This window comes from Drosophila eugracilis, unplaced genomic scaffold, assembly GCF_018153835.1.
Source record: "Drosophila eugracilis isolate 14026-0451.02 unplaced genomic scaffold, ASM1815383v1 contig_47, whole genome shotgun sequence".
Classification (NCBI taxonomy): domain Eukaryota; kingdom Metazoa; phylum Arthropoda; class Insecta; order Diptera; family Drosophilidae; genus Drosophila; species Drosophila eugracilis.
Window position 1 is genome coordinate 3278291 of NW_024573338.1, and position 24690 is coordinate 3302980.

General features: G+C 41.0%; 11 protein-coding genes across 12 annotated transcripts in view; 2 read left to right on the forward strand and 9 right to left on the reverse strand.

Moving 5' to 3' along the window:
• Nucleotides 1-6687: 6687 nt before the first annotated feature.
• On the reverse strand, nucleotides 6688-9253 carry LOC108115606 (endothelin-converting enzyme-like 1). Its single transcript, XM_017227138.2, has one exon. The coding sequence runs from the start codon at nucleotides 8947-8949 to the stop codon at nucleotides 6724-6726; it is 2226 nt and encodes a 741-aa protein (XP_017082627.2). The 5' UTR covers nucleotides 8950-9253; the 3' UTR covers nucleotides 6688-6723.
• Nucleotides 9254-9333: 80 nt separating this feature from the next.
• LOC108115607 (neprilysin-4) lies at nucleotides 9334-11611 on the reverse strand. The gene is given in 2 exon segments (XM_017227139.2): nucleotides 9334-10400; nucleotides 10402-11611. Coding segments are annotated over 2 exon segments (2184 nt in total). The 5' UTR covers nucleotides 11575-11611; the 3' UTR covers nucleotides 9334-9389.
• Nucleotides 11612-11825: 214 nt separating this feature from the next.
• LOC108115608 (neprilysin) lies at nucleotides 11826-14010 on the reverse strand. The gene has a single exon (XM_017227140.2). The coding sequence runs from the start codon at nucleotides 13930-13932 to the stop codon at nucleotides 11872-11874; it is 2061 nt and encodes a 686-aa protein (XP_017082629.2). The 5' UTR covers nucleotides 13933-14010; the 3' UTR covers nucleotides 11826-11871.
• Nucleotides 14011-14446: 436 nt separating this feature from the next.
• LOC108115609 (ubiquitin carboxyl-terminal hydrolase 12) lies at nucleotides 14447-24683 on the forward strand. Of its 2 annotated transcripts, none has more exons than XM_017227141.2 (2): nucleotides 14447-14557; nucleotides 23040-24683. In XM_017227141.2, exon 2 carries the CDS (start codon nucleotides 23245-23247, stop codon nucleotides 24517-24519), a length of 1275 nt encoding a protein of 424 aa, XP_017082630.1. In that variant the 5' UTR covers nucleotides 14447-14557; nucleotides 23040-23244; the 3' UTR covers nucleotides 24520-24683. The 2 variants fall into 2 exon arrangements, with proteins under 2 accessions (XP_017082630.1, XP_017082631.1); XM_017227142.2 differs by lacking the exon at nucleotides 14447-14557 and adding an exon at nucleotides 22582-22949.
• Nucleotides 14453-24690, forward strand: part of LOC108115605 — a 28335-nt gene continuing 18097 nt past the window's right edge. Inside the window, exon 1 of the mRNA XM_017227137.2 lies at nucleotides 14453-14557. The gene's annotated coding sequence lies outside the window, so the exon portion shown is untranslated. The remainder of the gene's footprint in view (nucleotides 14558-24690) is intronic.
• Nucleotides 14718-15836, reverse strand: LOC108115613. Its single transcript, XM_017227145.2, has 3 exons — nucleotides 15439-15836; nucleotides 15309-15385; nucleotides 14718-15250 (listed from the first exon to the last, which is right to left on the reverse strand). The coding sequence occupies exons 1-3, from the start codon at nucleotides 15454-15456 to the stop codon at nucleotides 14983-14985; spliced, it is 363 nt and encodes a 120-aa protein (XP_017082634.1). The 5' UTR covers nucleotides 15457-15836; the 3' UTR covers nucleotides 14718-14982.
• LOC108115612 lies at nucleotides 15953-16667 on the reverse strand. Its single transcript, XM_017227144.2, has 2 exons — nucleotides 16558-16667; nucleotides 15953-16489 (listed from the first exon to the last, which is right to left on the reverse strand). The coding sequence occupies exons 1-2, from the start codon at nucleotides 16567-16569 to the stop codon at nucleotides 16094-16096; spliced, it is 408 nt and encodes a 135-aa protein (XP_017082633.2). The 5' UTR covers nucleotides 16570-16667; the 3' UTR covers nucleotides 15953-16093.
• Nucleotides 16764-17558, reverse strand: LOC108115610. Its single transcript, XM_017227143.2, has 2 exons — nucleotides 17450-17558; nucleotides 16764-17387 (listed from the first exon to the last, which is right to left on the reverse strand). The coding sequence occupies exons 1-2, from the start codon at nucleotides 17459-17461 to the stop codon at nucleotides 16764-16766; spliced, it is 636 nt and encodes a 211-aa protein (XP_017082632.2). The 5' UTR covers nucleotides 17462-17558.
• LOC108115614 lies at nucleotides 17631-18187 on the reverse strand. Its single transcript, XM_017227146.2, has 2 exons — nucleotides 18081-18187; nucleotides 17631-18021 (listed from the first exon to the last, which is right to left on the reverse strand). Exons 1-2 carry the CDS (start codon nucleotides 18090-18092, stop codon nucleotides 17701-17703), a joined length of 333 nt encoding a protein of 110 aa, XP_017082635.1. The 5' UTR covers nucleotides 18093-18187; the 3' UTR covers nucleotides 17631-17700.
• LOC108115615 lies at nucleotides 18537-19000 on the reverse strand. The gene is made up of 2 exons (XM_017227148.2): nucleotides 18989-19000; nucleotides 18537-18923 (listed from the first exon to the last, which is right to left on the reverse strand). Exons 1-2 carry the CDS (start codon nucleotides 18998-19000, stop codon nucleotides 18678-18680), a joined length of 258 nt encoding a protein of 85 aa, XP_017082637.1. The 3' UTR covers nucleotides 18537-18677.
• LOC108115568 lies at nucleotides 19203-19906 on the reverse strand. The gene is made up of 2 exons (XM_017227075.2): nucleotides 19886-19906; nucleotides 19203-19751 (listed from the first exon to the last, which is right to left on the reverse strand). Exons 1-2 carry the CDS (start codon nucleotides 19904-19906, stop codon nucleotides 19290-19292), a joined length of 483 nt encoding a protein of 160 aa, XP_017082564.1. The 3' UTR covers nucleotides 19203-19289.

Here is a 24690-nt window from a genome sequence, read left to right on the forward strand (position 1 = left end):
GTAGTACGCTTTTCCAATCAATGGTTCTTGGGAGAAAAACTACGACTCATTCATTTGCATATCAATGGCGTGGAACCCTGCGCCTCTAATGACTCTCGATTGAATTTCAATTTTTGGGTAACCTTTTACGTTTGTGTAATGCCGGAAGTTGTTAGAATTTCTTGTATCGATTACGTATTGATAATGATCCAAGATTGTTTACAAAGAATAAAGTCTGCTACCGTTGGTCGGTGGCCAACTTTAACAGCTGCCATTAGCCGCAGTCACGCAGTCTGGCCCATACATCAATTATGTATTCCTTTGGGCAGGCAAATGACTCAACCCCCTCAGTCCAAAAACCACCCACTTCCACAAAACTCCCACTCCACGTTTAACGTTGCATGCCTAACCCAACCAAATGATTCATCAAAATATGGCATAGGCAGGGTTTATGCAGATTCTTTACCTTTATGTCAGCCAAGTGGCTGTAACACATTTTCATTATGCTCTTTTTTCGCTCCAAATTTCTCCCTCTCAATTTGTATGTCTTTTCCTGGCTGTCGAAGTGCGCCTGCGCATTGGAAAATCGTTTTTTCCAGAGCGGTAACTCTTATGTTGAGAGGTGTGTTGAATTTCTTATTGTCAGGGTTGGGCTAGCTGTGCATTTGGGAAGTTATTTTGACATAACTTTTGGAATGGCTATTTAAATATAACGAACAGAAGTTTGGTCAAACATCTTGTCACCTTGTTTTGGCAAAGTTAGAACTAAAAATCACTAAAAATATTAAAATTTGTTGATCTGACTTCATGGATAAAAAGACTCGAATTCTCTTCTAACTGATACAGCACAAAAATTAGTTTTTTTAGCGGTACCTTTTGTTTTGACCATTTTAAGCCTAAAAGGTGACAAAAAGTGTCTTATAATAATGATAATAATCTCCCTAACAGTTTTCACCTCTAAGACAGATTATGCTTGGGAATTTCCCCGTCTTGTTAATTCAATTAAGCATACTTTCTTTCCCTGATGATTGAAAGTTGGTTGCCAAGAAAATATATCCATTTCGCTGCGCATTGCATGTCCAGCTGTGTCAGCACTTATGGGATTCTTTGATGTTTCGAAACTGGCCGTCCGTAGATAATTTAGTACGAGCACAAATTGCGTGCCTGCTGGTGGCTGGCTGACCGCTGACTAGATCATTAGCTCATCTGTTGGCAATTGTTAGTTAATGGCTGATACTGTAACTGCATTAGATATTGTATGATGTTTGTGTCATTAACCTCAGAGTGGAACAAGTTTCCTGCGCTCGCAGCTGGAAAATCGTTTGCGTTTGGCGGTGACTTCTAATCTGCATAGAATGCGGATCGTCTTTGAAATGTCAACCCCAGCAGTAGAAACCAGTTATCCAATTGCCAGTGGGCCAAACACAACGATTGCTAGTAACTCACAGTGTGTTTTGGGCGCATGCGTGACCGATCGACAGTTGGCTCTTTTTGTTTTCCTTCTCTGACTGTTTACTTTTGGGTTATTGATCGGCAAGCGCACGATTCGATTTTCCGTCCGGCTTATCAGCACGCAGGCACACATAAACACACACACACCAATGGCTAATGCCGCGGATCTAGTCATGGGCTCTGTGTCATGGAGCAGTCGGCTATCAGCACGAACACAATGCTCCAGTTTTCTGACTGGGTTGGCTGACTCTCTGCCTCACGCTGAATATCGCTCTCCGGAATAACCATCGGATATTGCTGTTCCGAATACTCTAACAGTGGGTTGCTTGTTTTGTTTGGAGATTTTGGATTTACATTTAGTGGTATTTGTAAAATCTCAAAAATAAACATTTTTAAATTAAACAAATTTTTGTAAAATTGGAGAAGTATATTTTAATCATATAAAAATAACCACTTAGAAGCAGACACATGTAAAAAATGGATTTAAGCTTTAACGTCAACTTTCTAGAGAAAAGACAAAAACTGAAATTAATCTTTTGGTTTTATTATTTCTTGATCATTCATTCAAAGCCCCCAATGGTCTATCCCATTTTGGAATTGTAGCTATCTTGGCTCCCTTAATTAAAATATTAGACATAATTTTGGGCATCCGTGATCATTATTTTATAATTTGCCAACAAATTTTGTAATTTATTCAAAAATGAATAGCTTTTTTTTTGTAATTGTCTTGCTTTTGGTCTATGCTGTGATAGGCCTTATGCGAGTAGAAGAGTTGGCCCACTGTATATAGAAGGCCTGGGGTAACTGGCTCTGCCACTGCCACTGCCACCGATTTATGCTGCGCGGCCAGCAGAGCCAGCATAACGGGCGGAGTGAGATGAGAGCGCCGAGCCGAGCGCCCAAATGAGTTACAAACCAGCGCCACACATCGACGGTCGACTTTGCTCCGCTCACTTTGCTCGCTGGCTGAGTGACTCGTGGTTCGGTCGAAAATCGCCTTATCGTGTGTATCCCCCTGCGGAATTGAAATTGGAAGTGTATATACGCATTATATATAGTTACCCAGTTGGTTATTCTTCTTTATTTAAGTGCGATAAAAAACATAAAGCTGGCCTTAAGCATTTGTTTTGCTTGAGTTTCTCACGCGACTAATTACCAAATCGATAAGTCCTTAGCTAAGGAAAGAGTTCCCAGCCCTTCCCCCTTAAGGGAAACTCACCACACCCACTAAAACCCTGAATGTCACATTTCCAGAGCACCAGCGTAGAATGCATTTCGAAATGATTTTTATGTGAGCAATATAAATTACAAGTGGCTATTTTGTTTAACTGAATCACTCTTCGTCAAGTGAAACGCTTTGTGTTTGTTTTTGTGCATAAGAAATTATCAATTGTTTACGCTTTATCGCTGGAACAAGGCCTACGCAAAGTATATCATATATATACTCTTATATGATGGATACAGTCACTATATATATGGATTTTCCTTCATCGATACACAAAGATTTACATTTTGCAAAGGTAAAAATGAGTTTCTTATTTAATATAGATTTAAAATATATATTTGCCGAGGCATCCACAAGTTTGTTTTGGAAAATCGATTTTTTTGAGAGAGAGAGAGAGAGAGTAGGCGCTGCTCTCTTTCCGCCTCTCAGCTGATTGTCAAGGAAGAAGTGGGTAATGGGTGGTGGTGGCGATGGTGTTCCAGCCCCTTTTCCTTGACATGCTACCTTTACCCGCAGATACTTTTCTTTTTGCGTGCTGTGTGCAATTGATTCCGCTCCCCAAATGGATCGCCACTACTGAGTCACTGGCCCACACTCTCCAAGATGTAGTTTCTCGATGGCAAATATCGAAATGGCCACGTTGTAGCAATATCTGCCAGCTGGCGGAAGAGGGTTGTTCCATGCGGTCGGCAACGCGATATGAATATATTGGCCACCCTCTGAGCCGGAAAACTTTCTGCAAGGCAACCCATTTGGGCCTTATTTATTGGTTCTTAGTCTCCTGAACACCCCCATAGGTTGCAGTCCTGTTAATTAAACACGTATGCAGTATTTATGGAGTTTCAATAGTTATCAGATTGCCTGTCACACTGAAAACAATCTTTTGTTTATTGTGTTTAACGAATATTTAACTTCTTTTACTCATATTACTATCTGCCACAAGAATGGGACAACTGTTGAGTGATGGTGTAAATTTTCAAGAACTTTTGATATTATATAAGTAGATAAGATTGACAGCTTAGTAATATTATTAAGAATAAAGCCTTACGAGTCATATTTGATGGGGAAAGTATATACAAATTTCATGATTATTTCACATTATGATATAATGATGTCACAGAAACCAGTCAGGCAACCAGTTCTTATATGAAAAATACAAAATTAATAAGCAAAATCTATGGCATATTCAACATTTTGCAGCCCATGGTGCCGGCTTTAATTTGTAATGCCTTAGAATAATGACAAATTGTTTTTGACAAAACTAAATATGGGCGCACCTAAGCTTCATACCATACTGTGAGCCAGAGAATTCAATTGACTGAGAAATAAATTTCATTACTTATGGCTTGCCAAAGTCGCATGTAAAGTATTTATAACCTGTACATATGCACTGTGAATAAATGGAGGCCATATATGAGACAGGCCAGAGGCGTCGCCCACATGCGAAGTTTGCCGCAGAGATATAATAATAACTCTGAAGCAATATGTGCCGCGATATGTGAGTTCCTCAAGCTTCGGTCTCGTTTCTCTGTATCTTTCGTCTGTCTCCCGTCTGTTGTCTTGGGCATAACGTAAACAGTTTTAAATTACAAAAGTGTTTGCACCCAGATTTCCTCTGATATATGAGATCCAAGAGTCTCCCTTTTATCTTATATGTAAGGAGAAGTGGTTAAGATACCAAAAACCTGTCCATATCATCAAGTGTTTTGGATATCATCACACTTTTACTGCCGCCTGCAAAGAGGTTTTCCTTTGTATAGAATTTCCCCATCACTGGCACACCTGCTGGCCATTCATTGCATTGGATTGATCTGTTTTTGGCCTGTTTTCTTGGCCACATTCAAGATCAATTTGTTGGAATGCCAATGGACATGTGTAGAACCACTTAGTAAGGGTATTTCCCGCTCGTACGCTGCCATTTGTTTCTATGAAACTAATGTAAAGACATTTTCAAAATTTGGGTTAAAAATGTGTGAATGAATTATTGAATCGCTCCTCAAACATTATAATAGAACAAGCAGACGTGCCCGGGGGAATCGGCTTTTGGGCCGCTTGTTTCTGTTTTGGAGTCACTTGGCATAGATTGGTAATGCCACTCGAAGACCCACTGGCAGTCAGGCAGACCAGACAGTCAGATAGTCAAATAGTCAGATAGATAGATAGGGGGCAGGAAACTGGGTCATTTGCCTAGCGTCTGTCTTGTTTAAATACTTGCGCCTGATTTATTGGGGACTTTGTAAAGTTGATTAATCAAATTGACTCGTGCGCGGCATTTATATTTCTATTTTCCGTATTTCTCGGCTGCACTTTTTCCTATTTTTCTCACATTTTCATTTAAGTTTTTCGTTGGTTGTGTTGTCAAATTTATGGCCCCTTAAGAGTCTTTGCTTGCGTTGATATTGTGGAATTATGTTGCATAAGTTATGCACAATCTGCGCCATTGTGTCTGTAGATAAAGCTTCATTAAGTCGCTTTCAAAGAAAAAAACATAGAAACCGGAAAGGATCTAAGAAGACCGCACCTTTTTGTTAAATCCGCTTAAATGCGTAGGAGTTTCTAGGCTGCTGTTCTTCATAAATAACATTCTTTAAGCCCATGAAAATCCACTGAATATCCGATGACCAGTGGCAGTTGAATAACCCGTAACTTCAACCTTTGATTACCATATAGAAAAGCCTCTTTTGCATCGTTATTTTTTATGGATTATCTGGTAATTATTGTTATTGGCTTTCTCACAGCTTCCGTTTCTTGCATTTCTTTCACTTTTTTGCTGATTAGCAAGCAGCCAGCAACAAACGGAGCCGACGACGCCGATTTGATGGCCGTTGTCTCGCCAAAGTCTAATAATTGTGGGGGAAGCGAGATGCTCAAAGGTGCCCGGGGGCAACGTGGGGCTGCCAAGAGGGCAGACATTTGCTGGAATTCCGCGTCACTTTATTGCCGTTGTGCGAAAATTTTTCCCATTTGTTTTGTGTGGGGGCTCTATAATGATATACCCAAGACCATGGCATCTTTTTTCCTACGAATGTGAATTGAAAATTACTTTGCTGGGCTCTTATTTTTTATTAGGTTTTTTGGTTTTCTCTTTTTGTTTTTTTTTGTGTCTCTTTAAGCGATTACAAAACTTCCACCATAAATTATCGCTGTAGTCGTTTTTTTTGTTTTTCTCCCATGACGCATCGAGACGAAAATTTGTATGCCATTTTTGCATAGCTGTAATTGATGATACGCTCCAAGAGCTTACAGAATATTATGCACCGGCCATGGTGCACTTCCGCTCTATTTGAAGTCAATGCAATGACTGAGTGAAATAGATAAAAAATGAGGTTCCATGAGGTAGTAAATTGGGTCGTTAAATGCTTTTGCACAGTCTTTCCGCCAAATTTACAAAAATAAAAGCAAAAGAGCGTAAATTAAGTTAGTTTAAATAATTGCAATAACTTTTCTGCATTCATAATTGAGATCAGTAAAAGGTGAATGAGTAAATTAGCTCAATAAGTTCAATAAAACAATTCAATTGAAATGAAGGGTCAGACAATGTCGCCTTCTATACATGCTCTCAATTTAAAAACTGCTTTGCCTCTGCTGAGTTTAGCTAATAATTTTTCTCAATTCTTTTGTCATTGCAGGTAAGCTTCGTGTTAAACTAAACGGAAATGCGTATACGGCCATGGGCAATCGATTGACAGACAGTTCAAGGTCGAGGGAGCTGCCCACATCCGATGGATTGGGTATTAATGAGTGGCCATATCTCTTACGGAATCGGTTTGAATGGAGCGCTGCGTGCTCGAGTGCTTAAATCGCAGACCAGGCTGTAGACACGTCGAGCTCTGGGCTCAAGAGCTTCGATTGACATAAAAACTGCGAGCCAGCAAGAACTTCAAGGGGGATCTGACTATTTAAAGAGATCTGTTTTTTTTCTCCGTAAATGCAATCAATGCGTCCTTAGGTTTTAAAGTAGGTGTCCCGCGAATGAAAGAAAAACTGGTATTACTACTGCCCACACTCCAATCAACAACTCCACTCTTGACTTACTTTCCAAGTATTTTATTTCCGTCTAGTCATCATCAGTAAACCAAACACTTGTCCCCACTATTCATCGGTGTGCCCAGGGCACAGCCAAATTCTCGACCAAACTCTGCAGAGTTACTCAGCGGTCCATTGACATCCCATCTCTCCGGTGTGTGCTGCATTAGAGGCATCGAGTCTAGGATGGCGTCCTGGTTATCCTTTGCCCAGCATCGTGTCTGTGCAAAGTATATGAAAAATAGCTGAGTGTTGGTGTAATTAAGCTCCGGCAGAGTTTCCTTCGCCAAGAGCAGACGCAGCTTATAATCCTGTTGTTCCAGCCAAGCCAGATATGCGTTGAAGGCCAAGTTGAGACCGCTGCTGTCGGCAATAATCTCTCTCAGCCTGGTGGCATTGCGAAATTCGTTAGGGTCATTGTACAAGTAACTACTGTACTGGGCACGCTGGCATTCGCTGACATTTTGATAGCCAGACATGGTTATCTCGTTCCATTGAGATGTTGCCTGCGGATAATGGTTCCATCCCTCGTCGTCGAATGCCTGGACTAACGCACTGGCCAAACGATGACCCAGTAAAGCATATTTCAGCGCCTTGGGATAATTGTAATTGTAGTAGGGAGCCTGTAGCAGACCCCAACCCACCAGGACCATTTGCTGGCGGGGAGATAAAGCAGTTCGCACCTCAAAAGCATCTAGACCGTCTCCATCCTGGCGGAAATTGTTGCCCTTCAGGCCTTCGAATTGCTGATGGGAACGATATCTTAGAGCAATCTCCAAACGACGCCAATAGTCTTCAGATTTCTGAAACTGTAGATCGGAGAGATCCAAACTCTGGTAATCTGGCCCCGACACTCGATATTGCGAAAGTCTAGTTCTGGCTGCCCTTCGATCGTTCTCGTCCATCCAATCTACGCGGAATTGCTCTTCGAGGGCTTTAATAACATCGCTAAATACAGCGTCTAGATCATCTTTGGCATTATCGCGCTGGACATGGCGCTGGAACATGTCGCCAAGGACCTGGGGAAACAGGCGTTGTGTCATCAAGACGCACTGGCGGGCACGTTGCGAGGGAGCCTCCTCCGGCGGCTGATTTAGTTCGTTTAGGGCAACGTACATAATATAGCCACCAACGGTGATGCGATTGTTGGCCCTAATAGTCTTTACCAGATGCCTTACATATTCCGGTGACCTCAGATAGACGAGAGAATTGTATTCAGTCTCTAGGACTACCTCCACCAACATTTTGAAGTCCATCTGATTGCCCATCTCGCTGGTGAGCTGGATAAGGGTCATTCCTATTTTCTGGCGACGTAAACGATCTTGGCCAGTTCGCGAACGTGCTATGTAATTGGGAGCCTGCATGGAAGGTTGGTAGTCTTCCTCGTTCTTTTGGATATCCTGCACTCCCCTTTGCTTGCAGAGTTCAAACTCAAAACGGATGATGTCTCCGGCAAATCGTCCTGCTTCCCCTGTATCCATGCCAAACCAATCCCGCAAGTTCTCTGTTACCTGCTGCTGCATTTGCTCATAGACCTCACCTTTCACTTGAGCATTACTCGTGGCCACGACATTGCAGTGCTCGGCGGGTATTATAGTGAGCTTGGGTTCACCAAAGTATATACTCTTGCCCTGCATATTCTGCAGATTTAGATCTATTTCTATTCCCAGAAGTATGTCCAATCCGTAGTTTCTTTTAAATTCACCCATTGTTTGGACCCACTGACGATTATGCTGCCAGTTCGAGTTGGGAACATTACGTAATCCTCCGTTATCCTTGAGTATTTTCATTAGGAAACGACGTCTCTCTTCGGCATTGGCTTCCACGGCCACGCAAGATTCGTAGAAGGCTCGAACTTTACGGACATTCGCCATAGTGGGACCACTATAGCTATTCGGATGATGTTGTGGTGGCAGTGGCTGGGTGAGAAGTTGCTGCAATTGCTCCGAGATTTTGGTTTCCATCACTTGCTGGGCGGTGGCCAACTCACCCGGACGAAGCTGTCGTCTATGATAACGACCCCACTGACCGCAGGCGTATTCGAAGAAATCCGTACAGGGATCGACGCTCAGGTTCATGTACTTTTGTACATCCGTTGCCATTAGTTGACGCACCATCTGTTCCTCACGTGAATCTGGGAAGTTTCCACCCATCGGCATGCGATTCATGTTGTTATGTCGGGCTCCAGCCACATCGCAAATTTGGATTCCAAAGACCAGCAAAAATTCGATCAGAAAACTTAAACAAGCGCTTCTAGTAGTTCTCATCTTGGCGTTGAAAAATCGACTGAGCTGCTGTGTTTTGGTGGCTTGATAAGCCACGAATCGGAAGTATCTCCAGGCTGGGCTTGAACCTGGGAGAACTGGGTCAAGTTCGCTCTCAGTCCCTGTGGGTTATCGCACCTATAGGAGCTCGTGGATCTGCGAGAGATGTAAACAAACTCGGCCTCGTCAACAAAGAACTTGGCATTGACAGCAAAAAAAACTTAAGTCGCTTGGTGACAAGGTCTCCCTACTATCAGGCTAGCGAGTGTTGTAATTCCTCAAGCCCGGGGGAGGTTTATAACCCCTTAACATTTCCTAACTATATTATAGAGTATCATAATCAGCAAGCCTAGCCTGTTTACAATGAATAATTCTGTAGAAGTTAGCTATAATTGATAGATCAATAAGCGAGCATTTATTTTAAATTTAAAATTAAACAATTTTCAGTAAGTGGAGCACTTGGCTGCAGGATTCATGGGTGAACCAATGGGACACCGAAATTCCCTTGCAAAGTCTGCAGAGTTCCGCAAAGGTCCATTAACCTGAAGCCTTGTCCAGGTGTGATTCTGCCTTGCGCTGTAGAGGTATCCTTCAGTTGTCCATTGCTCATCCTTGGGGTGAATCTCTTCCAGACTACAATGCTGCTGGGCATAGGCCAGAAAGAAAAGAGCCGTATTTGTGTAATCAAGATCCGGTAGCGTCTCCTTGACCAGCTTATTGAAGTCGTTGTTTGGCTCTTGGAAGCCCAGCCAGGTTAGATATGCCCGGAAGGCAACATTGAGGGCTGCACTGTTTGTGATCAGCTCCCTGGTGGCACTCACATTAGCTCTTAAATAATGCTCCACCTGGCGGGCAAAGCAGTAACTTCGGATGTGATATTCCCAGGCTGTTTGACCATCCCAGTTATCCCGTTCGAGCAGTCCAATCGACCAGTGTGGATCATCAAAAGCCATTACCAACTGTTGTGCCAGCTTAACGCCCAATGTTGCATATCGGAGGGCGTGGCCATAGTGGCGATCGTAGGCTGGCGGCTGCAACAGGGCCAATCCCATATCCAAACGTCGCTGAACTGGTCTCAGTCGCACCCTAGCCTCGTAAGCCTCCACGGGATCAGACGGAGCGGGAGTGAGTTCTTCGGAAAGTCGGTTATTTCTTTGGGACTGAACCGCTCCCAACAGTTGGCGGAGATTGTGCCAATAGTTTCCTCGTTCCAACTGCAGTTTGAGGATCAACGGACGCTCGTAACTGGACAACTGCAATCTCAAATTTCGTAGCTTTTCTTGACCCACCCGCTGGCTACCCTCCACCAACCATTCTGCACTTAAACTTTGTCTCAAGGCCGTCTTTAATTTATCATACATGTTATCCAGATCTGTTGTGCTATCTTCGACGTCAAACTGGCGGGCATATAGTTCTCCCAATGCTGTGGGTAGCAGTTCTTTAGTTCGTGCCAAGGCACTCTCCTTTCCTTAAATGTGGGCGATCCTCTAGTGGAAAGTTTAGAGCCGATACAGCACGGTACATGATATAGTTCGCCACCAGACTTATGTTATGAGCAGCAACAGTTCGCTTTAGTTGGCGAAAATATTCCGGGGTGGCCATAAAAACTGGTTTATAGATTTCCTTGTCATAGCTGGCCCTCACATAGGATTCCAGATCGAGTTCGAATAAATTTGAGAACTCACTCAACGTTTTGCGGGTGTAGTTTGCCAGATAGAGTTGCTCTTCGCCATCCCAGGGATCAAAGGATCCACCTTTCATTCCACCACATAGCTCATGCTCGAAACTAAGAATATCGGCGGCAAGACGAGCTGATTCCTCCTGTCCCAATGCCAACCAAGTCCTAAGTTCGGAGGCCATTCGAAGCTCCAAGGGTTCATAAACGGTGTCCCTGATGTCTGAGCGATTTCGGGTGCACAACTCGGAAGGGATTATAGTACTTGGTTCACTCAAATACAGACTGTTTTCGTTCACATTTTCATAGTTATAACCAACCCGTAGTCCAATGAGTATATCCATTCCATAGCGAAGTCTAAGGCCACCCAGCACACTTAGCCAATTGTAATCATGGTGATGCACCGACCATTGGGAACCCGGAACCGCTGGAAATCCTCCATTCTGAGTGATGAAATCACTGAGGAACTGCTGCTGCTGTTGGCTCTGCTGTGCCTGAGCCGTGACGCAAGTCTTAAAGAATTCCTTGGCCTGACGAGCTATTACACTATCCTCTCTCCTAACAGCCTCATCGAGAAGCAGAAGAAGTTCTCGATCCGTTTGCTGCTGCAGTTGCTCTTGCGGCGTAGAACTTGATTTCCAATTGCCACAGGCATAGGCATAGAAGTCCACACAGGGATCGATGCTTTTGTTGACATAACTGCCCATCTCATGTGACTTTGAACGTCGGACCGTCTGTTCCGATTGGTAGATCCGCTGGAAGGGCGGTGTTGGATCTTCGCCAGAAGCCAAGACATTTTGCTGGAGGTGTGGCAGCCAGAACAGCCACAAGAAAACTGCCATCCAACTTGGATCCGACATGCTGCCGGAGCTCGGTGAAGCTTTCGACTGGCTTTGCCACTCGCAATCGCATTTCACAAGCCGAGAGTCCGAGTTGATATGGCCTGGGGTCATGCAGGGTTATCAAGCGGCAAGAGAGTAAAGTAGTCAGAGAGAGGAAAGATTGGATTCCAGTAACTGACTAGACTGTTGTAAGCATTACAAAATCAGCTTAATTAGATCGCTGAACATCGGGAGTGCTTACATGGAAGCTCTTTAAGGGGTTCTCTTGGCAGGAATTGTTGGGGTCTTGACTTGAAAGGGTCCTTTAAAGTCAGTCACTTCAACTGTAAAGCATTTTGATCAATATAGAACCTTAAAGGAAGTTCAGGAAAAGCTTTTATTTCGTAGACTGGTAAAATACATAAGAAATCAGTATAGCGAGCACTTAAATCGGGCATTTAACTTATCCCCCCTGATGCAACCGTAGGCATTTTTGAATGATTCCGAATTGGAAAGCGCCGTGTTAACACGTAAGTTCTCGGGAAGCTCATCGAAACGCTCCACAGATTCCGGGTAATCTGTGCAGTACAGCTGCGCATAGCCCAGATAAAAGATCTGATTGTGGTTGTGATCCAGCAGAGGTAGACGTTCCCGATCATATATGGCCGGAGTTTCGGCTGCATTCTTCAGCCATTGCTGATAGGCGCGATAGGCAATATCCAAAGCACCATTATCGGCCACAATTCGACGCATCAGATCCTTATCCTGGATAGGTTTACCCTTGTATTCCACAAAGATTGCATACTGTTCCAGAAAGCACTGCGATCGTCGGGCATATGAATCCTCAGAGGTTTTATCCCACCAGTTGTTTTGATAGCCATGGACATCGTACCGCCTTCCGACACCATCGAATCCGTGCAGCATTTGGCGAGCGAGGAGGACACCCAATGTGGCGTACTTCAGAGCATTAGGATAGGCGGGATCCCAGAAGAATCTGGCCTGTAGAAATGTAATGGGAACCTGGATGCGATTCTTTTGGATTTCATAGTGGGGCAGTTTGTAGACTTCATCTTCGGGCACGGGTTCCTCCATTAACTTGGCCAGACCACGTTTTGTTTGCCACTGGAGAACGGTCACCAAATTTGGATAGAAGTGATCCGCCTGCAAATTAAGTCCGTGCATCTGGCGGATCAGTTTGTTGTCATCGTGAGTCCGGAATTGTAGCTTCAAGGCCTCCAGTTTGTTTATGGCCTTCTGTCTAGTCTCCAATGTTAGCCAGAGTAAACGCTCCGAGGCTTGCAGATCCTCGCGAAAGACTCGCTTGATATCCGACCACGTCGACTGTAACTCATTGATCATTTGCATGTGATTGTAATTGCGATGGAATAGACTCTCCAGTTGATGGGGGAAATATTGCTGGGCCAACTGGACACACCAAATGTCCGGTTGCTGGGATGGTGGAACTCTTGCGGCATCCAAAGCTTCCAGGGCCTTCCACATGGTATAGTTCGCCAGCTGCAGTTTGGGTGTTTCCCTTATTACATCCACCAAATTGGATAGATAATCCTCGGGAGTTTCATACAAATCCATATACAGATTATCATTGAAAATGAGTTGCAAGTAGCGGGTTATATCCACATAACTGCCGTAGGCGGCCTTCATTTCGGCGGCGGACCTTTGGCGAGTGGTTTGCTGCAAGGTTAGTACAGGATTGTGTGGCAATCCCTTGGCCAATTGTTGCTCTATCTGCAGGACCTGATTGGCCACTTCCCGTCGCCATTGCTCCGATTGTTTCGGGAAATATAGTTTTAGTTTATTTTCAATCGAACGTTCGTAGATTTCGCGGGTTCCATCAAAATGGGGATGCACATAGTGACGACGTGACATAGGGAATTCAGGGGCTCCGATCTTCAAGCGATGCATTTTCTCTTCTTTGTAGTCGAGGATCACCTTCAGTCCAATAAAGATATCAACGCCTAGCTTACTTTTCAGATTGGCCACCACCTGCAGCCAATCGTACTCGTACTGATACCAGGAGGCGACTCTAATCTCTGGCCATCCGCCCCGGAAATCTGCCACACTTTGCAGGGTTCTCAAAGCAGATTGCGTGTCATTGGCTTGAAGGCGACACGAGCCGTAGAAGTTCTTTAACTGCCGATCGGCGCTATTTTCAGCACCTCTCGTAGCACTCTTAAGCATTTCTGCGCTTTTCCGTATATATAGTTCCTGGAGCTCCTCTAGATAGTTAGTCCGCTGTTTGGCGATCCGAGCCGGATGCAAACGTGGCCAATTGGCGCAGGCAAAGTTGTAGAAGTTAGAGCATGCCTCCTCCTTATCCTCCCCCATATAAGCCTTAATGTGAGCCGCTTTGGCCAGTCGCAGGATGTCAATGGAGTAGTTTGCGGCCAAAGGATGTGGCATAGAAGCATCTATTAAGCAGATTGAAAGCAGGATGACTCCCAGGAGGAGTCTAATCGGTTGATAGACCATAATAGATGGCGATAATAGCGACTTTTTCCGTGTGATCCGAATGATTGCCGAAACGAAACTGAGCGGGAATCGAGAGATGCGTCGATTTTTGACTTGAGCATTGGGGCTTATCGTCACCAGCACCGCTTGATTGGTTAATTAGTTCCATTAACCGTTGCAGTGAATTTGCTCAGCCTCTCAATTACGCGACTGACCTAAAATTCTAATTTGAGTACTCATTTTCCTCTATTTCTCTTACTCTCGCGTCTTGTAATCGCTTTTTAGTGGGCTTTATTCGCACTTGACCCTCAAGGTAGCTGCTCTCACAGCCCCAGACTTTTATATTTATACGAGTTTCTATATACATATATACACGTATAGTTAATGAGCTAATGACTTTTCCGGGCCCAAGGTTGGGGCCGGGCCGACTCATCATCAATCCTGCAGCGTATAATTAAAATTTGTTTGTGCTCATTTAGTTTGTTCGTGCCGTAATTCTAATGATTTCCCTACATCTTCCTCTAATTGCAGATTGAAATTTTCCTCAAGCTAGATTTCTAAAAACATTTTTACCACGGAAATTGACTAGAAATTGCCAGCCAGCAATCATCACCAGACAACAGCCATCAAGGAAACTTCACACACGGTAAGGATTTGTCTTTTTTCCTATAAGCACTTACAGTTGCGGTCAATAACGTAGATCGTTGGGGAATAATTTAATCTTTAAGCTCGAAGCTTAAATGAAATACAAAATTGTGTTGTAATCTTTTATATTGACCCCAATTGTAAATGTTATACATTTAAGATATTTTCCGTACTCGTAAATTATACTGGCTAAGTGGCACTTTTGGGACAAAGCCAAAAAACAAAGAGCCGTAACTTACTGCACTGTCATTTGGCTGGAATCCATTAACTGTTTTGCCACAAACTTGCTTTCAAAGTTCCGTTTATTATTTGCAATGGCGCTAGGAGAACTTGTCACTTTCCATCTGTATTTGCAGTTTTGAATAAATAAAGTAGTCATTTTTACAACTAACTTAGTTACTAAGTTAATACTTGATGTGCTGGTGGCTAGCCAATGGTGGACTTAAGTGTTTGTCCGTTGAGACGTCTGTCAATCTCCACGGGGCCCAAGGAAATATTGTACTTGACATGGTAGCCACTGTCATCAGCCACATAGGTGGCCGTTTCAACATAAACATAGTTATTCTCTTGGCCGGTTAGAACGTATGAGGATGTGTGTTTGCCTGTGATGATCAGTTCGGGTTTCTCGCCAGAGCTCTCGGATTTATCCTTGAGCTCGCCTTTCTCATCTCGCTCTCCGAAAACCTCCTTGATACTGAGTAAGGGATTGGGATATACTTTTATATTTTATAAAGTATATATTAATAACTTACTGAAATTCGTAGAGAACCTTGGTGGCCGCATGATTTCGATGGATATAAAAAACAAACAATACGAACACCAACAGGCACTGAAAAATAATTGTTTTTACTCAATGTTTCACTTTGGAGGACTCTCACTCACCGTACTGACTCTGATCATTCTAATTCAAGCTGCTTTAAGCCACTGAATGAATGAAATTCCAGATGATTACAATATTTATTTGTTTTGTGTTCTTGCAGTAGTTGCAATATCTACTACGATAAAAACTAGTAAAACCGGTTGCTAACATTGCAACTGAGAGTTTTCGATCTAACGATTCCGCACCAATTATTCTTTGGGCAGTTTATAGAGAGAGATATTTATGATGTTTGTGACTTTTCTGATGTGCTGCTGTCCGGTAATAATCTCAAACGGGTTTCCTTTACTCTTGCTATGACTATTTCCATCGGTATTGGACGTATGATTATTGACTGGATTTAATAATTGCCCCCCTCCCCAGGCATTGTTGATTGACAGTAATTGCTTCTATTGGAGCGTCTGATCTTTGGGGGGTTTCTGTGTCATCAAGGCATCTGGGAAAAATCTCTGGGAAATGCTGGAAATCTTTTCGTTTCGGCGGGGTTGTTTCCTAAGCAAATTTACATATTTCTAATGATTTTTGAAGAAGGTTTTTTTTATTGGTATTCAAGGATTATAACATTTTGATCTTTCTCTTATTTCCAAATGTATTTTTAAGACTATTCCACTTTTATTTTCAAACTAAGTTTTCTTAAACCTGTAAAGTGATGTTATTCTGCTAACCCAAAATGGTTAAAATTTTCAAAAGTTGTGAACTTAATCTTACTCCTATACCCAAGGGAACTGGTTCGCCATCGACCGTAGGATTGGGTTCATTTTTGGGATATATCTCCCCAGAGACTTGGGCTGGACTCGTTTTAAAAGTTGGAGCAAGAGTTGGTAGTGGCACCCAGCTTCTCGTACTGACATCTCCAGAATTATTCGTTATACTATCAGGCTGTTGTTCATTTAATAAGAATTGCGAGAAATCTCTTTCCGCATTCGTAGCCTCCCTAAGGTCACGTAATATCAAATTCAATGGACCAGTTTCAGAATCCCTTGATGGATTTAAAAATCCTAGGTTGATGCCAAGGGAATTGGCAAAGCCAACGCAGCCCAATAAGAGTAATAGAATCTATATTATGAAATAGATAAGTAGGTAAGATATATATCCAATAAAATCCGGTTTCCTTAGGTACTTACACTTGGTTGCATTTTTGATTTGATACTGAAGCCGTAACTCTCGGTCAGTCGTTTTATATGAAACTCGTTGCTAGTTAGTAGTTCATGAAATTCCCCATTTAGATTGATAGTAAATGGAAACGGGTTCAGATTGTTAGAGGGGTTAGAGGATTTAATTTTTAAAATAAGAATACAGTTATACTTTATAGGGAACAATGTTAGCTTAGTTATCCTGATATAATTTTAACTAGAGATTTCAGAGTTTGTGCATCTAGTCGTGAGCCAATGTCTTCGGGAAGAGTTTCACAGTCTTCCGGATCTTCGGTTGTGGTTGGTGTGGAAGATGGCTTAGACGTGGGTAATAGTCCAAGTTTTTTTGAAGTGGAGTTATGTTTGTTTTCATCATCTTTTCCTTTAATAATATCCGAAGCGGTTTTCGGCAATGGAATTAGACTTTTTATGCCGTTACTTGGTAGATTCTTGTTATCTTTTCCACTGCTGACTTGGGGAGGGTTTGAAGGGCTGGTGGATTTTAGAGTTGGTAGAGGTATCAGCTTCCTTTCCTTAGTCTTAGATGCTATATTGCCATCTGGTAAGCTAGATGTGACATTGGGAGTAACGATCCCTTTTGTGGTGACCTCTTCACGAGTAACTTTACTAGAAGGCAATTCTGTAGTCTCCGAACTCGTACTCTCAACAGCCTTGCATAGTTTTATATTCCTTAAAACTTCCTGAGAAACAGGACTATCATTTAAAACCTTAGATAAACTCTCTTTCGATGTCGTTAACAACCTTTGGCGAAGGTCAATCGAATTTGCTACAGCAATCCAGCCGAGAAGCACGAATATAATCTATGTAATAACAAATTTTTAGTACTATTTCACATTTCAGTCCGCCTTAATTGGATACTTACACCTAGTTGCATATTTGAATTGATACTAAAACTCAGATTCTCTGGCAGTGGGTTTTATATTGAGTGCACTATACGGCTAAGTGAATTTCCCAACTAGATGGGAAGGTAATTAAAACTGGTTTAGTCTGTTCAATCCACTAAGACACTTAATTGTAAAAAACCCATAAAAAGTCCATATAGGTTTGTTTTTCTTGATATTTATATACAGTTATTCTTGTTAATCAATGAAAAGTATTTTGTTTTAAACAAATTTATTGTTCATATCTGTTTATAGGATATTCTTTTGTAACGAGAGTCCTTAGAGTTTGGGCATCTAGACGTGATCCAATGCCTTCGGGAACGGGTTCGCAATCATCTGGGGTAGCACCTCCTTTTTTCGAAATGCCTTCAGTGGTGCTTGAAGTAGCAGTAGAGCTTGTAGTTTTGATGGGTTTGCATGGTTTAGGATTTGGTTTCACCTCCTGGGGCAGAGACTGATCAATTTTGTCATTTTGTGATGGTTTTATTGTTGAGAGTTGGCCAATGCCAGCAGAGTTTTCAACGGCGACTAAGCCAAGAATCACAAATATAATCTATATGAAATAAAATTATTAACACTTCACAATGTAATCCGGTTGACTTTGATACTTACACTCAGTTGCATTTTTGCTTTGATACTGAAAATGAAGTGCTCTGGCACTGGGTTTTTATATAGGAGTCCCTGTTAGTAAATTCCTCGATTTAATTGGAATTAAATTAAGAACTGGTTTGGATGTGGTTTCCGATAAATACTTCTAGGCGTTTGAAAAAAATCAATAAAACCAATTAAAAGAAAAGTTGTTAAGCTTTATTCTTATGGCTTTAGAAAGTAACTATTTTTAAGAAATTTCCTCTAAGACTTGATTTCACTTCTTCAGGCTTTCTACATTGATCTTCTTATCCTGTCTATCGTCCTTAACATCAATGGTAGAAATTGTACAAATCGTTGATGATTTTACGGATTCGGTAGTGAAAGTCCCTTTAAAGAGATTTCTTTCCCTAAAACACCGAGCAATCGATTTCATTTCATTTCAACTTTTTTACTGATAGATAAATAAATAATTCAGAAATGAACCCATTCCGATAGGTCGATTATAGAAACGTGTTTGGATTTGTAGATTATTTTTAATGCGTACTTTGAGGCATTTTAAAAAATTTAACGGAAGTATTCTACACTTTTTGTAACTTTTACAAATCAAGTTTGTAAGACTTAAGAATTCTTTTGAGCGAGGGTTTTCAGCACGGGAACACTGAGCATTATATGAAACTGGAAAGGATCCATGGGTTCATTTTGATTATCCTTTGAATGGAAATCCCTTAAATAAGTCAACAACTTCAATTTTTCTGCACTAGTCTGGCGGTTTTCCAAGTCTGGCAAATGAGTTTTGAAGTTAAAATCATCTTTAAGGCCATAAGTTTGGTGAATGATGAACAGCAGAAGTAGCAGGATAACATTCTAAAGGAAAAATTTAAGTTTTCTTTATATTTGATTTTCTAACTTAGAACTTTATTAACACTCACAATCAATCCCATTTTTACTATGATACTAATGATTTAGCTTGCTTGAAGTTCATTTTATAAAGATTTCGTTCTAGATGTCAGATTATAAAACCCAATCTAATGCTCTTTATGAAAACTGGTTTTTGAGAACATTGATTGAATTTTAGATGGCGTGTGAAAACGAGGCACTAAGTGCTATCAAATCACTAAGGGATTAAAACAAATCAAGTCGAAATGGTGTTACTATGCCTTTAATAAATTATTAGAATTAAATTCATTTCTTTCTAGTTTGGTTCGGATTAATGTTTATAAATCAGTCAACTTAAGCGAGAATCTTCAATAAAGTAGCACTTAGTCTTGTTCCAATGGAGTCTGGGTTGCAATCCTCTTCAGAATTTTCGTTACAATAGATTGTTGTATATTCGACATTGGCTGGCTCATCGGTGGCTTCAAATACGGTTGGTGAATCTTTGGAATAGTAATCCTTTGTTGGTTGTCTTCCCAGAATAGCCAAAAGCTTTTTGAATCTGGCTTTTGATTTAAGGAGATCTTGATCAGTGATGGTATTCAAATCATTGTCCTTTGATCTGTGCTTGATGGCATCTTTAAACCATTCAGTTGAGGAAGAAGAGGCCTTGTGGAAAACTATCTCAGGACTTGAAGTGGTAGAGTTCTGGGTATCCAAACTTCCACCGCCCCAACTTAATCGCAACAAGACAACAATGCATACAAGGAGTGTACACAATAGAAACTGCAAAAGAAAATGGATTTTTATTAATATCCTCTGGGCTTACAGGGTTTATAATCTTCTATACTTACAATCGCTTGCATGTTCAGTTCTGTTCTGTTATGAAAGGGGAATCGGTAGTGAGTTTTATATCGACGTGGCGCTACTTAGTTAGCAATGCATAAAATTACCCAGCTAGACAGATCATTCATATAGCTAACAGTTTTTATAGTGGGGATAGGTCTAATGATTCTGTATGGGCGTTGTTTGAATTGGGAAAATCTATTTAAGATTGTTACTACTAGAGGGCTTTGAGCATCACTGATCTGTTCTAAAAATATAACTGTGAATGAGATTTTCTCACGGGGTTAGGAATATATCAGTCTATAACCCAGTTTTAAAGCTGATTCATTCGTTAAGAATTATTCATAAATTTGAATATTAAGTTAGTTAGATGTATCATAATATTGAGTACAATGATAAGTACGACCAACGTTACTTCTTGGTAATTGCCACCCTCGGATGGCACGCGTCGTGACTCATGAGACCGACTATGACTAGTCATTACTAAAGCGTTAAAGCCTGTTCTAAAGGTAAACAAACCAAGCACGTTTTATATACTCTTGCAAGGGGTATTATAAAATTAGTCTTACGTTAGCTTGATAAATGGACTCAATATTAAAATCTACTTTAATAATATCTAATTCGATAACGATATCTATTGATTGATAATATTATTAAGAGATATTACCCTATTATTAGTGTTCTTAAAGGGTTTGCTAGACCCTAGACTTATAATAACACCAGGCAAACTTAGCCTCTGGGATAGTAATTACTAAATGAGCTTGATAGCTTTAGCCACACTTTATAATTGCAGTATTCCTCGAACATAATCCTTATGTAAGAAAACTGGATTTATTATCAATGGTCTAGATCGAGCCGGTTTAGGTTAGAAAATCAATAAAACGAATGTAATGATTAATATTACTATAATATTGGCTACACGAGTTTCCTATTAAATAAATGTCTTCCAAGACCTATCCCAAGTTTAGTTTCTTTAATAATTACAATCGTGTGTAATATTTTCTTCCTAAAACTAACAATTTAAGTTAACTAGTATTCCATTTAAGGATTTCCCTATTGCTGTGATTTAACATACTGTAAGTTATATCATTTCTCAGTACTTTTTATTGGTTCTTGGAAGTATTCTATTATATAACCCAAACTTAATTGACGAAATTACCTTAAGACGCATAAGGGACTTCCAGCAACTGCGTAGTTAGGTTAAGTAACCAAATTGGATCATTAATTTCAATAGGAACTCCCTATGATTATCATATTTTTGCAATACATAATCCAAATATAACTATTTGAATACGAAAATAAGTCGCAGAAAGCTAATCTATTCGAATAATCGATGTATCCAGTCAAATTCTAAGGAACTCACAGTTGATTACCATAGTTAGTGGGCCAGAGAAATGTACACTATGTGATAGTTTCTGTTGCAAAACCAGTTGTGATCCCCATCGGTATTTAACCGAAGTAAGAATTATTAAAATTGACTAGAAAAATCCCCTCGAAACTGGGGCAAAATCAATAACTTAACACGTAAGACAATTAAAAATCATACACTTTATTTTAACTTGAAATTTTTTATTACCGCAAGTTCATTAATATTGGTAAGGTAACAATAGGTTTTTAAATTGTATAACAGTTTTAAATAATCTTAGGTGTAAGAGCTATTAAGCTTTTAACAATTATCACAGGTATTACCAAGCATTTTGATATATTAATCACTTAAGGCTAGTCAGTCGAGAAACTTAGTTAAAAGAACTTTGCTTAAAGGACACTTAAGCTAAAATCTTCAGCAACTTGGCTGATAGATTGTTTACTGGTTCCGTGGTTAATCCGTTGCCGGCATTGATGTTTTTAGACGGGATTAGATACGAATACTCCAACGCGACTGTTCCTTTGAACAAGCTGTAGAATTCCTTTCCAAGTGCACCGGTTTCCTGATGTTTCGGTGCTCCTCGAAAAGCTTTTCCTTAGTTGGGATTTGTTTAGCCACAGTTGAGGGGGCTTGGCTGGTTGTATGTATAGCTGACTTGTGCTCTCTTGCTGACTTGTTAGTTGATGTTTCTTCTGCTGTCTGCTTATCGTAACTGTAAGTTTGCAGCGTCTAGCGCTTTGGCTTTTATACGATTCTCGAGAGCGAGCGTGGAGCGGGTGCATCGCCCGTGGCACACGACCGGCACTCGCCGGGCCGGCCGTTGCGTGGCATGCGGAATTTTCCCATCTCAACTGCCATCTATCGGTTCACAGAAAAATCACCGAACTCTCCAATTACGGTCTATAAAATTGACACTATATTTAGCCCTTACCGTCATCTCAATGTCTAGACATCGATCCAATTCAGCATGTAAGCCAAGCTTGGCTAAAACGAAATCAAAACCAGCTGCTGCTCTTGGCTGATTCACACTCAATGTTTGCATATGTTTCGGGTTAAATTACATGAGAATTCTCTGCATATTTGAATTTGATTCACACTTTTGGACTTTGGTCTTCATATATAAAATGCTTTTATGGTTATTAATTTAACAAAATTTTGCTTTATCATCGTGAGTTTAGCCACGCAAAAAGTATTGTTGGAAATTTCCAAGTCGACCATGAAACCTAATATAGAAAATTTAAACAAATTTAAGTAAAAAGTTTGGTTCTCTATTAAAAGTCATGGCCATCTTGGCTTGGATATTGCAGTATCTGTCTCTGAACTCGAAACACTGAGGAAAAAATCTAATAAAGTTGATATCAAAATTCTTTGTTAAAAAATGTTAATGGGTAGCTCTAATACAAGTAACTTATTTTTAAAATAATTATTTGTTTAGTATAATATAAAATTTTCTTCAAAAATGAATATTTTACTGTGGCTGTTAATCTAATATAAGTTTTTTATGGTAAACTAAGTAATTGGACTTAATCTGTGAAACTTTGAAATATTGATTTTAAAAATGATTTTTCCTCAGTGAACTCCCAAGGCAAAACACTAAAGATTTTAAATAATTTTCAAGAGGGGATATGAGAGTTGAATCTTTGAAGATCTTCATTTGCTTTTCCTTACGCATTTTAGTTTTACAATTATTTGCTTAGTTTTTAGTGTCGCAAAATTAAAAAAATTCAAAAAAAGAAAGAAAAGAAAAAACCGATAAAGTAACAAAAATCGAAAAGAATAATTTTTACACTAAAAATGAAAGCAAAGTAAATATAAAAAATATTTTTAATTTCTGTTGTTTGTGTTATGCGAAGCAAACTCACGTGTATCCCCTCTTCAAAATTATTTATTTTCAGACAGAAATAAAAGTGTTTTGCGCCCACTGCCCCCCAAATTAAATATTGAAAGCGTTAGCTCTGTAGGCCAGAACTTAAATGCTCTAATCTAATCCTGACGAAAGACCGAAAAATTCAAAAACAAAAAAACAAAGACGATTGATTCAAAGCAACCACGGTGTGGTCATTTCTGTATCGGTGTGCCGCTGCAGCTCCTGGTGCCGGCATGGGCGCCAACGTCTCGCAGCTGGAGCGGGAGATTGGCTCCGACCTGTTCCCTCCCAACGAGCACTACTTCGGGCTGGTGAACTTTGGTAATACCTGCTATAGTAACTCTGTACTGCAGGCTCTCTACTTCTGTAAGCCGTTCCGTGAGAAGGTTCTCGAGTACAAGGCCAAGAATAAGAGGCCCAAGGAGACATTGCTCTCCTGCCTGGCAGATCTCTTCTATAGCATTGCCACGCAAAAGAAGAAGGTGGGCTCCATAGCGCCCAAGAAGTTCATCACGCGGCTGCGCAAGGAGAAGGAAGAGTTCGATAACTATATGCAACAGGATGCTCATGAGTTCCTCAATTTCCTAATCAATCACATCAATGAGATCATTTTGGCTGAGAGAAATGCAGGACCAAGCAATGGAAATACCAAAACTACTCCAGGCGGAGGAGCCACAAGTGCCATGGCTAGCAGCACGGCTAGCAAGTCCAGCTCAACGTCCAATTCGAATTCCAATTCCAATTCGACCACAAATTCCAATGGGAATAGTAGCAACTCTACGGGTTCTCTGAATGCCACCACAAGTGTTTTGGATGCCAGTGGCAGTCTTACGGCCACCACAACACCCATAATCTCGGGAAATGGAACAGGAACCAATGGGGCCAATTCGGAGCCTACCTGGGTGCATGAGATCTTCCAAGGAATACTCACTTCGGAGACCAGGTGCCTCAACTGTGAGACGGTGAGCAGCAAGGATGAGAACTTCTTTGATCTGCAAGTGGATGTGGACCAGAACACCTCGATAACGCACTGTCTGCGGTGCTTTAGCAACACGGAAACCCTCTGCTCGGACAACAAGTTTAAGTGCGATAATTGTTGCAGCTACCAGGAGGCGCAGAAAAGGATGAGAGTTAAGAAGCTACCCATGATCCTGGCCCTTCATCTCAAGCGTTTCAAGTACATGGAGCAGTTCAATAGGCACATCAAGGTATCTCACAGGGTGGTCTTTCCTTTGGAATTGAGACTCTTCAACACCTCCGATGATGCAGTGAATCCGGATAGACTCTATGATCTAACTGCTGTGGTTATCCATTGCGGTTCTGGACCAAATCGTGGCCATTATATATCGATTGTGAAGAGCCATGGGCTGTGGCTACTATTCGATGATGATATGGTGGACAAAATTGAGGCTTCCACCATTGAGGATTTCTATGGTCTGACCTCGGACATACACAAGTCCTCGGAGACGGGCTATATACTGTTCTATCAGTCGCGTGACTGCACCTAAAAGTTTTATGTTTTTGCCTAATAGAAGTTAAGTTGAAAGTTTCCAATCTCCTGAGACAGAAAGTTAGAGCTAAGACCGAAATTTTATGTCATTTACTATCTACCCAAGCATATACACTATACTACACACGAAAATCAATAAAGATGATTAATAAAGAACAACAATAATAAC